Raw genomic sequence first — 15,387 nt, 5'->3', positions numbered from 1 at the left:
AGATATCCAATACTCAAGGAACAACAACAAACGGATCATATACTTTATATAAAATACAGAAGAAACACACTGTAAAGGCAAATACAAAAGAAAACGAGAGCGGGCAGTGGTTTAGAAGCTAGGTGTACCGATTTTAAGGTTTGCTTTTGCCCACAGAATGGGCTTCGAAGGTTTATATCGACCACCAAGCATTAGAGAAAGGACAAGGACGTACATAGTAGAGTAAGATAACACATGAAACCAGACTGAAGCAGAACAGAACTAAAGCGAGGTGTAAACGTTAAATTGTAAAGAAACTGCTGCTCTATTGTAACAACATTTTTGAACTGCAATTCAATATTTTTTTTTTTTTTTTTATTTCGTCAATGCATACACAATACGAGCAAATTTCAACCCAAGACTAGTTTTACATATTTGGGTAACTGCTCTTGATGTGACACATAAAGGCTCATTTTGTTGAAAGTTTTGTCATGACAATGCTTCATGATCATGATGAAAGGTGATCATTCACCTTTCATCAGGTGAGGTAGACCACGTTAGGAGATACTAGCATCTTAAAACTGCCAAACAAATCTAAAGTGGGAAAGAAAAAGGCTCAACTTGTCAGCGACAGAAAAATAATACCCACATGCTACGGACTACTACCCTTCACCTTGTCGCTTTCAGACTGTTATGGTTCGTTCCATTTGTACTCAGAAGTCGGAAATCTGACGGGTCTGATTTTCTACTCAGAAAGTCGTAGAATCCTCACTACACCCAAGTTACCAAGCTGGCCGCATAGTATGTAAACAGTAATTAGAAGCTACTGTAATCTTCCATTTATTAGCACTTCTGATTAGTTTTTGTTGCATTGTTTTTCAACATACATATGTTGAAATTCGGTTATAGTGTAATTTAAGTTTTTCATGTGTTGTATGGGAACTACAAGCCCATGTTGCGCTAACAACGGCTCAAAACAATAGCCTAGTAAAACCAAAACAGTGCGAAACACCATCATGGCAAACTGATGTTCAAGTTATCTGTTTGATTTACTATTTGTGTAAATTGATTAGGCTAAAGTCAGTTTAAAATGATGGTAATAATATCAGTTAATATCAAGATTTTTTTTAAAAACTTTAATTTCACTCTACACTCAAAAAATGTAAACACACCAAGTGTCCACTAAGTTATATTCGGACGAGTCAAGCCTTTTCATGGACACGGCCATCTAGTTTTCTGACTTCTGTAACTGCAACGCCGATAACTCGGGTGTGACGTCATTCCCAGTGCCGACTTCCGCCCTCCGAGGTAAATGGACGCCACCATTAGTCTCTAGTTGCTGGATCTAAATGAGCAAATGTGAATTTCAACTAGGCAACTACAAAGTGTGTGTAGCAATGCTACACACAACACATTTTATTTAAAATAACTGACCGAAACAGTACATTTTAAATGTATTTCTACTATAAATGTCTGCTACAAATGATAAAATTCCACTCATTACTTTTCACACAAACGCAACAAGCCAAACACAGCGCTCCAAATGTCTGCCTCACGTTGAGAATGCAGCCTGCCTTCCTCCACCCTCAATCATCCCATCCCAGCTGTCATCCTCTTCACCGTCCACCCCGTCGAACACAAGCAATTTGCCGTGATCGGTGTGCCTGCGCCAATATAAGCCAACTTACCATGCCGCGTCACCCACACATCTACCTCCACCCAGTAATGGCAGCCTTTCTGCAAACTCTCTGGGTGTCTCTGAGATCTCTGCCATCGATGCCACCAGTAATCACCGTCAGTCAGGGGGGTATCACCTGCGCCAGGTAATGAGTCAGAACTAACCCCGATCCCACCGGACTAGACCACAGATGAGGTCTGGAAAATGGAGGAGGAGGGGGAGGGCGAGGGCTGGGGGGGGGGATGCAGGGAGGTCGGAAAACAAAGGATGGCCTCTAGAAATGAGAGGTTAACGAGATGAGATTGCGCCGACCTTTGCTAATGTGGGCGGGAGGTGAGCGGGGAAAAGTGATTGATGGTAAAAAGGTGAGCAGCTGTTACAAGGGAGAAATAATGAAGAGCTGGGGTTTTTTTCGGCGCTCCTGTAATTTCCCACCAAATGTTTTCTGAACAGAGACTGGCCTTTAAAATTGCATTGGGGTTGGTTTACAGGGACAGACGCGAACACTTTGACAAATACATCAATGAAAAACTAAAGCCGTCCTACTTAAAAGACACTAGATGGAACTTCAGTGGAAAAAGTTTGAGATGACAGGAGCCACGAGAGAAAATAAAATGGATTCAGCAATACATTAAATATACAAAGGAACATACTAAAATATTAGTATTAGTATACTATTGGGAGCCCAATAGTACTGTTGGGCTCCCAAAAAGTTTATGGCCTGGGAGCATCAATATACATAAATGGAAATATTAATGACTGAGAATGATACGTAGAAGTCTAGGTTGTCTAGGTGTGTACCACAATTTCTGTTAACTTATGCAACAAATAAAAAAGAACTCTCTGTAGGGTGCTTTGCTTTAGCTCCATGGGGTTAAAGTCTAGAGACTGGGCCATGGTCCACTATGTTTCAAGCTTTCCATCTTGTTTTTGTCCTGACGTAGCTCTGGTTGAGCTCGGACTAAAGTTTTGGGTCAATATCCTGCTGTAGGACGAAGCTCTGACCAACTATACCAGAGGATACTGCGTGCTGTTGTAAAACTTTTGACCGGTGGTGTATATAAAGCGACAGACATACAGAATAGTAACATGGCGGAAAAACAAACATTTAAAAGAAAGCTGCAAAGCTTTCACAACAAAAGATTACTAAGTGTTGACTTAAATTTCATGATTATGAACCTTGCTGTCCCATTCCCATTTCCAAGATTTCCAGTTGAAAAATAACATTAATAATATTACTTCAACTGCTCAAATAGACCTTGTCTTATGGTGGATTAGAACAGTAGTAGGGAAAACACACGTGTATTAATAATGGCTGCATTCCACTTCTAGGAGGTCCCACTTCTGTACATGTTGGTTCACAGTCATGACTTACTGAGCCATCATAAACACGCCTGTGCTTTCCCTACTGTCAAAAAGTTAGCGGTGAAACCGGTCAGCTTAGAAGTCACACAGTTCCAACTTCTGTCATGTATTTGATGAAATGATGATAAGCTCCTACCATTAAATATTTTGTCCAAATACATCCCTCACCAAAGGGGCTGCTCACGTCCTGACAGATGAGCTGTCTAATCTAGTCCGTCCCCTATAAAGAGGCAACTTATTATCACCTAACACACACACGCTGCTTGAGACTAATCGATTCAAATAGCCGAAGGACCTTGTTTTGTAAAGGATGAGGACTCGGTTAAAGAGCCAGTGTTAAATCATACGTCTGTGTGGATCAGAAGCTGTGCCAAGAGCCGGAGTAGCCAAGACCGTAGGCACCATAACAGCGGGCAACATGGGACGGCCTTGATTAAAAGACGCCTCCCTGTGTGCGTGTCCCTGCATATAGAGTACAGTATGATTGGTAAAATTGTCGAGTAGGGTGAATACCGGTTACCTCCTTTGGCTCAGGAATCAGACATAAACACAAACACAGTCTCAGGGTCAGATTATCGCCTGTCAGAACTAGTTTGCGAGTCGTGCCATGAAAAAGTTCTCGAAGCTAAAGTGAAAGAGGGGTATTCTTTAAACGTGGGATGCTTTTCAGACTTCAGTCTTACTCGAAAGACTAATTGACATTACTGAATTTGGTTGAAGACATAAATAAAAGCACATCTTCACGTCTGCACAGCTGGCCAAGGACAAACTTTGTGAATGTCGGACAGTTGTGTTGGAAAGTTACAAAAATGGTCGGACGCTGACGACGAAAGGTATGTTAGGGATTTTCAGAAGCTATTCAACTACCCGACAAGCAGCTCAAATAGAGTAGAAAATCTGCTTCAACACACATAGCTTTTGACAGTACAAGGACAGCCCAATGTGAGTGTCTAATTGCCGTCTAATAAAACTATCTGCCTTTAATTGTATACAATGGAGTGGTCAGGCATCATTAAAATGCATCAGCGACGATAAAGATCAACCCGCAACACGGATGGATGACTGATGTTTTCTACCGTTTTATTTTTTTATATTTTACTCGCGCGACAGAAGCAAGCCGGTATCAAAGCATACCAGCATTTCCCACAGGTTTAGAACTCATTTTGTGGCGTTCGACCCCGAGGGCTGTGGGAGGCTGCACGCCGCACCGATAGTCTGCTGCAAAACAAAATTCAATTCTCAAGCTAAATAATCAGCGCATATGAATACGGAACTGCGTTTTCAATCAACCTGCACTTTCAGGGAGAAGAAAGGATGAAATCATAAATAAAGAGTCGTTTTGAACGGGGTCAACTCGACTCGTTTGAGGAGCCACGAAAAATCCTTTATATATAAAGAACTGACTGAACTGACAGGCTTGTTTCAATAATGAATTAATGGGATATTTAATTACTAACTATTCAGAAATGAGCACAATGAGATATGCTGTATTTTTGACTGAAATGTCTGAGCATCAAACACTAAAATGAGAGTTTCAGCAGCGTACTGTAGACCCAGTGTACACGTTGTTAGCCGGTTACCACCTCCTCAGTCTCCTAAGGGTGCAGCAGACACCTTCTGTGCAGAATGAGCATCTCAACCTGTGACTGAATCATCATTATGTCGGTGAAATTTAAAAAAAAAAAAAAAAAGTTTAAATGCTGCTGGTGGTTTCAAATTTGCCAGATAGAGATAAAAAAAGCAAATTTAGAGAAATGCGCTGGTACAGCTGAAATGTAATTTAAGAAAAATGTAAGAAAACTACATATACTTAAAATAAAGACCAGTGTTTCCTCGAGGTTTATGGCTTTAAAGGGAAATTTGTTCTTGTTCTTGAGGTGAGAAAGAACAAGAACAAAGTTCGTTCTGGTCAGGTCATTTATACTTCATGAGAAACTTGAGTGCCAAACTCCACAGAGGTCCTCATGGGTCCCTCCCACTGCAGCTTACGTCACACACGCTGTGCATTGTGGGATATGCAGGAAAACAACGACAAGAGGCACGTTTCTTATTATTTTGTCATTCGGCAAGTACCCACACACACTATACCGATCTCTACCCAGGAGAGATTAGGGATCACATTGCGAATATTAGCATCTGGGAACTCAAAGAAAGGCTGCTAGCACTTCCGCATTAACCACGCCCACTTTCGATTTCTGACCAATCACAGAATAGCTGTTGGACACCGCACGGTTGATGTTTGGGGAACAAGCTGTGAGAAACAAAATGACGTCGTTTTCTTCTCACTGCCCTAGGTGTCAGAACAAACAGCCTTTAGAGGAGGTGTAACGATTTCTTGTGATGACAGCTGTCAATATATCAGCTGAAATGTACATGGTACTAAATATTTCTTCTCAACTGTACAAATATATTTTCTGTTGCGAGACACATAAATGACATGTCGTCGAGTAAATAAGATAAATAACATAAGGCTATTTAGTTTGAATAATTAAAGAACAAGGTATGAACATTGACTGTATATACACTATGGACAAAACCAGCGTGATGTCACCCATTGGATTCTGAACCTCAAAATTGAAGCTTGAAGTGGGCGGAGCCTGTGGTCACCATGTTGGATGAGCTTTACTCCGCCCACACTCAGATACTCCAAACATTGACATGGGGGTCATGTTGGGGCGGAGCTAAAGCAGCCTGGACGTTGAGACCCGCCCACCCAGCTCTCCGCTACCCGTTAGCTCAGGCTAACACCCGTCACTCAAAGCAGGAATGCCCTTAATTGTGCAGAATTTTAAAACTTAATACAAAAATAAACAAATGAGTTAGAAAGACAATTACCCCCGTACAGTTGTCATGAATTGTGAAATAAACTTTTGAGACCAAAGTTGTTTTCTGTACCAGGCTGTAAACATGTTTAATAATGCTGTAAGGTTGAGCTTTTTAACATGGGGGTCTATGAGAATTTGCTCCCTTTTGGAGCCCCAAGTGGTCACTTGATGAACTGCATATTTTTTGCACCTCTGCATGAGCTTCATCGCTCCAACCTGGAAGTTGTTGCCTGGGTATATACCTGTTCTATAGGAAAGGTAAGCTTAAATTACTCGTGATCTGGCACTATACAGAAAATACAATTAAATAAAATGAACTGGACCCTCACGATCAAAACCTTTAACTTTGGTTACAGCAGCATTCGCTGTGGCATCGTTTCCATTACAAGCTTCTGTCACAATGTCACAACATTTACTTCCATCCAGCGTTGCATTAATTTTTCACCAAGATCTTGTATTTATGAGTCTGACCACTGCACAAAGCCTCCTCCAGCACATCCCACAGATTCTCAATGGGGTTCAGGTCTGGACCCTGTGGTGTCTCATGCTCCCTGAACCACTCTTTCACAATTTGAGCCCCATGAATCCTGGTATTGTCATTTTGGAATAAGCCTGTGACATCAGGGAAATCGAAATGGTTGTTTTGAAAAATGAAAAGCAACTCGTTGCATTAGTTTGGGTTAAATAACTTGTTGCCGGATGAAAGATAATAATCGCCCATGCAGTAATTATCCAATAAAAGGCTTGTACATATTAGCTGGTTAAATCCGGGTATCTGCAGAAACACTAGGAGCGGCAGAATATTTGCAAGACAACATCTAAACTAGAGAAAGTGCTACTGTCATTATATCAAAAATCTATAAAGCACCACAACACGATTCTAGTGAAGAGATTTGGAAGCGAATATTATAATATCAGAGGGACAATGAGAGGAAACACTCAAAAAAGGACATAAACTAACTAATAGCCCAGCATGTAGGGAAATCGACTGGAAGGTGAAAATGTACAATTTTAACACTTTAACAATTATCACGTCGAAAAATGCAGTAAAACATCTGGACTACACTGGACGACTTCATCGTCACACCCTGAAGAAGACCTCTGGGTCAAAACGCTGGTCACGCCTGCAAGCATTTCATTAAAATAAGCCGCACTTTCCACATCGGAGCTATGAGTGCACGACTCCAGTTTCCACCTCACCAACTGCCGGTGTGCGCCCTCCTTCCGTTCTTTCTCGTCTTCACCCACATATTGTGAGGTTGTCCAAAAATACAGGGTTTCTGGAAGACGGTTCAAAAGGAGATCAAACAGATCCTGGATATTAATTCCCCTTTGGAGCCAACACTTTACATGCTGGGAGTAATTCCTGATAGTATGACAGATAAAAAATACAAAATATTTACTGAGATTCCTGCTTCTGATAGCAAAAAAAAAAAAAGATGATAACAGCTTTCTGGTTAAAGCCACAGCCTGCCGGCTTAACACAATGCAGAGACAGGGTAAAAAATGTGCTCATCGTGGCACCTCTAAAGGACTTTTGCTAAGATGTGTAATGTATACACCTCTGTATTTGTCCGGTTTGTGTTTATGTGTGTTTGTCAAATACAAAATTTGTTAAAAAAATAAAAAATTTGGGCCAGGCTGTGTACAACAGCAGAGGAAATATTGAAGACTTACTGGTGTGTAGCTGTGCACGTTGCTGCCGCTGCTGACGGCGGTGTTCAGGTTGTTGAGGTTGACAGACGCCAGGCTCTGCTCTGAAAGACTGTTGCTCAGGCTGCCCAGACTCCCGGGACTCTCGCTGCCTTCTGCCTCTGGGTTGTACAGTGCTACCTACACACACACACACACACACACACACACACACACACACACACACACACAAAAACCAATATCATATTAACGTGACAGTGAAGTCTATTACACAAGGCCAACATTTTGAACCTACACCATATAAACTCCTTTAAAGGCAGCGATTTCATGATTTTATTGCTTGTTTTCCTACTCTCCCCCCCTCCTCCTCCTCTGTTTGACGCGAACACCTCAAGAAGTTACCCATGCACCATTAACTTATGGGACAGCTCATGAGGAAATATGTAAATCAAGGTGCTGGTCTATGAAATTATTCTCGCTGCCGCGTAAAAGCACACACTTTCTTTCCTTTTTTTTTTTTTTTTTTTAAATGTGTTGATTTTGATTAAACGTCTCGACGCGGAGAACACGGATGAAGCAGTTTCGCTTCAGAGGCGGTGCGCTGTGTTCGTCTCGCGGTGGCAGATCACAAAGTGTTTAAAGGCAGCGCCTCAGGATTATGTTGAATCACGTTCCTCTTGTTTCATTTGACTGTCAGGAGTCGGGAGGCAGAGCGCCAAGCATTACCTTCAGGCTACGTTTAATTGTATAGACAAATGTGAAAATAGAGCCTTCGGGTGAGATAACAGCAAAGGCTCTCTGGGGCAGCGCTCTACCCCGCAGAGCGGCTTGTAGTGTGCAAAACCTCAACAGTTTTCTGTTTTGATGGATTTGATCATGCTTGATGTGACATGGTAGGAAAAAGGAAATTGTTATATGGTTTATGAGATATTTGAGGAACGGAAGTAAAAAGATCAGGATCTGAACACATTTTAAGAATTCACATTAAAAAAAAAAAAAAAAAAAACTGAAAATATCCAAATGTCTACAACGATCCTTCCCAAGGAAAATATTTTCTGCTATCCTCATTTTCTGGTTTCAAATTATTCGAATGTCTTTTTCGCAAAAAAGCACAGACGCCCTCCAATGCAAACAGAATTTCAGTGAGCAGAAAATGTGTTAAAGAAGAGGCTCTGACGCACTGCTGTGCTCTGCAGGACGCCACCTGTCTGGATGTGGGCGGATATCACTGACGTTGGCAACGGCATCATTATCATCAAGGTCTTCCTCGCCCGGCTCTGAGTCATTGTTCCGAAATGTATAGCGACGTCTGAGGCGACAGCGAGCGAAGTTTTTTCCTGGAGTTGCACAGAACGGGGGAGGGGATGGGAGGGGAGGGGAGGGACGGTTAAGGTAAATGAAAGCCTTGCGTCCTGTTGCTTCCACACCTTATGTGAACTAAAGACTAGTTCTTTCTGCTATGAAATACTTAGTAAAACTAGTGTTGCACGATAAGGTCATTATACAATATTATTTTTTAACTATTAATGGTGCAAAATGTGGCAAATCTTCACATTTAAGGAGCTGGAAGGAGCTTGATAGTTAAAGTAAACTGATAGACAAATGACTAATAAAAATGAGGAGTGAATTGATCAAATTTCTAAAGACTAATATGAAAAAAACAGATAAATTCTGTTAAAAGTGCAGAATGGAAAACCGTAATAGGCCGCCCAGACCTTCACATCACATCCAGAGCAAACACTCGGAGTTATGTGGGCTGCTGTGGGACAGATTTTCTCTTTGGTTGGGGTCAGACGAAGGGGTCACCTACCAACACACATCATCGCCTTGTGCGTATGTGTGTGTGTGCGTGTGTGTGTGCTTGATCTCTAACCCTCATATAAGCGGTCGCGCCCAAGTTTAGTTTTCCAGGCAGAATGTGTGTGTGTGTGTCTGGATGAAAGACAAAACTACGAGGTTCTTCTAACAGCCCCAGCCTTTATTTCTTAAAGAGAAAAACTCAGAGACCACTCCCGCGCTGCATTTCACGGTCAGATCCGTCTTCATATCCTGCGTGTATCAAAAATAGCTGCTTGTCAGAACATTCTTCTGAGCAGCAAGTACAAATGACTAATTCATTTTCATTACACAACCTTCAGGAGACAAGTGCTCACTAAGTAGCATCGTTTTTTTCTAATATTTAAATGCTCTGTAAGTAAGAAATGAAGCCTGATGTTGTTACTAGAAGCATCTCAGAGGATATCTCAGTTAAGAGACTCCAGAGATTCCTGTCTTAAAAACTACACCCCCTTTTAAACCAGTGCTGCATGTGTCTCCCCACGTGTACAATACGCAGGTCTTAAAGTTTTCTGGCACTGTGTCGGATCTCCAGCGTGTGGCGTTTGATCACGATAAGAAAAAGATCAACATTTTAAAAATGTTGATGTGGAATATTGTTAAGTTTGCGCAGTCAATTGAGTTCGTCGACCAATGGAGATGAAGAGTAACACAGCCAGTCAGAAGCTTGGTTGAGATCCAGCTGCAGCTGATGCTGCATTCAATACAACTTGGAAAAAATGAGATCTGAGTTGACAAACTTGAAAATTACTGCATCCGAAATAAAAAAAAAACAGCTGCTGTACATATTTTAATGTTCATCAAATTTTTTTTGCGATCAAAATTATTTCTCCTCCGAGTTGACCTGTAACTTGAACACTATGATATCGGACATCTGAAATTTCCCGAGTTTTCATTAAGGCACCACATAAGCCAGAGTTCTTTTCATAGAAGTCATTGTTGTCGGAAAGATGGAGAGTAAGTTTATGAAGCTAGGAGAACATGGAGGAGAATGTGTCCTAACAAAAAACAAAGGACTTAGAAATAGTAAAAATAATGGTAATAATAAATAATTAAATGTTAGGATGTAAATTTTGCAATTCAGGGTTAGAATATGATCCAAAAGTTTTTTTGTATAAATTGAAACTGAATTAATTGCTAATGAAATAATTCCTCAAATTAAGTAGCTTGCCCCACCCCCCTGGAAAATAAATTCAGGCTGTAAGCGATGGGGGCCCCGCTTTTCTTAGATACAAATACAAGTACAATACAAGTGCTGGCTCAGGTTGGCACTTGTCTGCCTCAGCTCCAGTCTCGCTTCACCTTTCTGACCATTATTGATTTAGCCGTGAGTCAGGCAGAGTCGAGCACTGTCTGGAGAATCCTAAGCCCCCAGACTGAGCTTCAAAACTGCTCTTTGGGAACCTGAACCTGAGGGAGTTTCTTCATTTCGCTAAATTACAAGATCTACTTTGTGACTTATGTTAAACTTTCAGTTCCAAATGCAAGCACTTAGGGGATCACTTTTCCACCTTGGTCCATAACAAAGTTGATTATTTAGAAAATAAAATAAATGGGAAATACAGATTTGATGGATTCCTGTACCTCTATCTGGTATTGTAAAAACAGATGGACTGTTTAGCTCATGTCCTACCTTGTTGGTAACAGCATTGATGGCCAAGGTTGGGGACGCCCCTCCTGACATGATGCAGTCCATTCTCAGAGACTCTGACTCCAGACTGTACGGAGTAGACGCCTGCAAGCAAGGAGGTGAACAGAGGCGTGGATTGAAAACAATTTGTCCGTGCATCATCGCACTCATTCGTACAAATAATAAAATCACTGTGTTCTTGTATGAAAGTACCTCTCAACTCTGAAAATTCATGTGAACTCCAAATGTTGTGTCATGTCCATCTCTCACAAGCACACGCAATCACACTATGAATACTTACACACAGCTAATTAATGCTAAAAGAAAAGAGAAAACATTGCAGCGTTATGATAAGTATCGTGATACTTGAGTCACGATACGATACATTATTTACTCGCCCAGATGAACGAATAAATGACATCATTGTGTCAGTTTGAACTGTGAAAAATAAACAGGTCAATTTATTGGGAAAACTGACATTTTTTTTTTTAGACATGGCTATTAAATGAATACGGGCCACTATTAGAGGAAATACGGTATGTACATCAGATGACAGTGATAATTCATTGGACAAATGGAGTCAGTCAAGTTTAATGCACTTGTACAGAAAAAGTGGTGTTGTGAGGTGTGGAGGTCGTTCATGATCGGCCCAAAACGTGACTTTTTCTTTTTCTTTTAAAATCAATATTAAGAATTTCAAAATCGATATTGTATCGTAAGAAAACAAATCACAATATACTGACATTTTTTCTCACTCCTGTTTCCAAAATCTGAGTGATGTGGATTTGAGTTTGGTTAAAACACAAGGATCCCACTTGGTTGTAGGACTATCCAGCTGTGTTCAGAGTTATTCTATTTTCTACATCGGTTGAACCACACCACACAGTGAAATCCCAATGATTTGATGGGATCCAGTCTGATGACGCCCGGCTAAAAACCTACTTCCATAGTGAGGGAATTAGGCCACCTAATGAGCATGTGGATGCACTGTTAATGATGCTGCTTCGGTTTTCTTCTTTTACTGAGACATTGCTATGTGGCGTTTGAAAGCGGCTGTGAAGAAGAGGGACTATGATGAGTCAACGTCGTGTGAGTAAAAGTGCGTATTCCACTAGTGCGTGGTTAAAAAAGTACATTTACATAAAGTACCATGTAACAGGCAGGATGATTTCATTACAAAATGCAGTAAAGAGTTATCATCTAACCTGCTTGTTAAAATTTAGGTCCTTTTTTCTATTTTTTTTTCCTCCACACGAAAAACCTGATTTGTATCACCTTCTGACGGAGAGAAGTTTGTGTTTGCTCCGTAGAGATTCTCCGCCATCTACAGCCAAATTGAAGCTGTTTATGTCGATATGACTGTAGCTCCAACAATAAGCTCAGTACAAGGGTTTTAATAAGCGAATAGTGACACTGCAGGGACGCTGATGAAACGTACAGAAAACACGATCCAAACAATAAAACAGAAAAACACGTCTCCTGTTTCCTGAAGATGAATGCGGTGAACACAATTCTAGAAGTGTCCTCGTATTTCATTAATGAATTCCCAAGCCTAACTATAATGACTATAAAGTGAGGCCAAGTTACTGGCTGGGGCATTTAATGGTTAAGCTAAGCAATGCAATATGTAGCATTTTATTTCTAGCGATAATGGAGCCGAGTCTAGTCAAGCCTGAGCAGGTGTACAAATATTTTTGCAGCAGTAACCATGAGTCTTGCCTGTTAATTAATATGTGCTCTCCAATGACTGGAAATATCCAGAGGAATTTGGAAATGAGCAGGGAAATGAAACGTGAGGAAGGTTATGAGACATTTCGGTACGTTGCCGGTTCATGATCCTTTAGTGGAGCTTCCTGAATCTCTGCCATGCCCCGGGCTCAAACTAACTTTAAATTGGACACTTAAACAGGCTGCAAAATGGACACATAACTTGCACTTGATAAGATAAATCAAGCCATCCTCATGCATTATTCACACATATAAAATGTATTCAGCAGCAGCTGATTTTATTTATTTATTTTTTCTGCAGCCCTCACACAAAGCTCAAGTATGGGTTAAATGACAATGAGGAACTGTTCGAGATCGATGAGGGGGGGAGGGGGTAAACTGGCTCCAGCAAAAATGAAAATAAATAAATAAATAAATGAGGAAGATATATTTTCCCCTTGTCTGACTCCTTTCAGGGTTCAAGGCAGCTTGCGTGCCTCCCCAAACTGCTTACAGTAAGAGGATTGGTCGGTAACAATGCAATCTTTAATTTATGATAAACTCCCAGAGAAACGGGTTGCTGGTTCCCTGGTGGAGGCACTTAAAAAGAAGACAAACGGAGAGGTGAAGAGAGGCGTGAGGAAGGCTTGTGGAAGAAGGGGGAGAACGGAAGAATGGTGAGATAATTGAGTGGTGACAGGCAGGCAGGCAGGCGGGCAGACGGACGGTCAGACAGACAGGCACACGGGAAATGAAAGAGGCTGATTATGCTCAGGGCACTGGAAACGCAGGTACATAACTGAATGTACGCTGCCTATTACACACTGCATTGATGCATGTGACGTTTAGCCTCAACTTCAAATCTTTGACTGCGCAGCCAAGATGCAACAAAACCCAAATGAAAACAGTTAAGACATATTTAGCCCACCTTTATTTTTTTATTTATTTATTCTTTTTTTTTTTTTGCAGACGATAATACTGCCATAAATCTTAGTACTTAAAACCTCCCAGTTTTTCCTTAGCCCATGTGACAGCCCACAGCGTGTCTGCCAGCAGTGCAAGTGATGCGTAAGAAAAGGGGTCGAAGGGCCTATCCATGTAAGACGAGATGACAAGGCTCTGAATTAATTAATGTTTGTAATAAAAAAAAAATAAAAAAAATCGTTGGTGAAGAAAATATGTCTAACGGCAGCCCCGGGGCCTTCTGTGGTAATTAACTGGAACACAAGCCTAGAATACTCTCCCTCCTCCCACCTCTCCCTCTTACTTCTTTACTTCCCTCTTACAGCTTTCTCCTCTGCGCCCCCTCTACCCGCTTTCTCTCTATTTCCGCATCCCTTTCTTTCCGCACTTCTTTCTGCTGTTCCCCTATTGCACTCCTATCCGAACCTTTTCGTCTCGTTTTCCTCGATCCTTCCTCCAATGAGCAACAGCGCCTGCCTCGCTTCCCAGAAGAGGAGGAGGAGGAGGAGGAGGAGGAGGAGGCTGAAACAGCAACAGGGGCAGAGAGGGAGAGACAGAAACTACCGAGTGGCAGACACGCGCAGAGATAATGATCGAGATGCACAAACAAGTGACAGAGACACTAGACAGAAAAGGAGGACAGATGACCGATATGATGAAAGACTTTGCAGGCTTCCTTTAATGCAAAAACATAGCTGGGCGCACACACAGAAATATATCTCAGCTTGGTCAGCTGATTAATACTGTATTCTACAGTATGCAATAAAAAAAAAAAAAAAAACGCTTCCATGATGGAGATCGTCTGATCCTCTACACTGGTTGATTTCGCTAATTGGTGGCTTAGCCTTGTCTGAGAGAGGTGAAGTCATGCTATATGAAAGCATATTCTGCAGGACATGTGGTGGTGTTAATGAGGCAGGTGTAATATTTAATGCCTACATAGGGGGGTGTGTAATATTTTTAGGATAAAACATTCAAATTTACCTAACACTACCACGAAGTACAGAAATGCATGCATGAATTGTGTTGCAAAAATAACTACTGATGCTAGCATGCTAATCAGATAGCCTTTGGGTCATCCCCTAATACCTATTTGACCTATATGCGGCTCAATAGGCAGCAGTCACTGTAGCATCCAAGCTGCCTTAAATCTACCATGAAAAAAAAAAAAGTAGGGTATGCACACTGATCAAGCATAACATTATGACCACCTTCCTAATATTGTTTAGGTTTCCCTTGTGCCTTTCCATGGCTCTTCTGAGGGCGTCCTGTGGTGTCTGGTGACAGGATGCTGTCCAAGTAACATCCACAAGAATGCCAGGTCCAAATGCTTCATAGCAGAACCTCGTATTGTCACAAGATGGTCAATGTTATTTACTTCTGCTGTTAGTGTTCTGCCTGACCGATGTAATCGTATGTAAATGGAAGAAGCTTGTGGTAACTACAGAGTTAAGATTGTTTCCCATTATTGGAGACAGCTCTTGACAAGTAAAGGAATTGCTTTTGATGCTGAACTTGAAGTGTTTCCTGTAGACGCCCCGTTAATGCAGATGTTGGTTTTTGCAATAATTTATAACGATGCATTCAGGTGTTTGCTAATATGTGCTGATATGCAGCTATTTACCACATTGGACGTGCCCCCATCAACCAAAACACTGAGCAGCTATTGTTCCAGTGGAATCAGTAGTGGGTTATCCACTGATCACAGTGGATAACGGTGCAATCCCAGACATGCAAATGTGTCCTTGGGC

At 41.4% G+C, this 15,387-nt stretch overlaps 1 protein-coding gene across 3 annotated transcripts in view; it reads right to left on the bottom strand.

Annotated features, from left to right (window-relative positions):
- LOC125022151 (forkhead box protein J3-like) overlaps positions 1 to 15,387 on the bottom strand; it is a 68,280-nt gene that overhangs the window by 16,493 nt on the left and 36,400 nt on the right. For all 3 annotated transcript variants that reach the window (XM_047608538.1, XM_047608530.1, XM_047608546.1), the window contains 2 exons: positions 10,970 to 11,071; positions 7,525 to 7,680 (listed from right to left, as the gene is read on the bottom strand). In XM_047608538.1, the coding sequence (XP_047464494.1) occupies positions 7,525 to 7,680; positions 10,970 to 11,071 (258 nt within the window). The remainder of the gene's footprint in view (positions 1 to 7,524; positions 7,681 to 10,969; positions 11,072 to 15,387) is intronic.

This window comes from Mugil cephalus, chromosome 1 (assembly GCF_022458985.1).
Source record: "Mugil cephalus isolate CIBA_MC_2020 chromosome 1, CIBA_Mcephalus_1.1, whole genome shotgun sequence".
Taxonomy (NCBI): domain Eukaryota; kingdom Metazoa; phylum Chordata; class Actinopteri; order Mugiliformes; family Mugilidae; genus Mugil; species Mugil cephalus.
The sequence above is the reverse complement of the archived record's forward strand: the minus strand, read 5'-3'. Positions and strand labels throughout refer to the sequence as shown.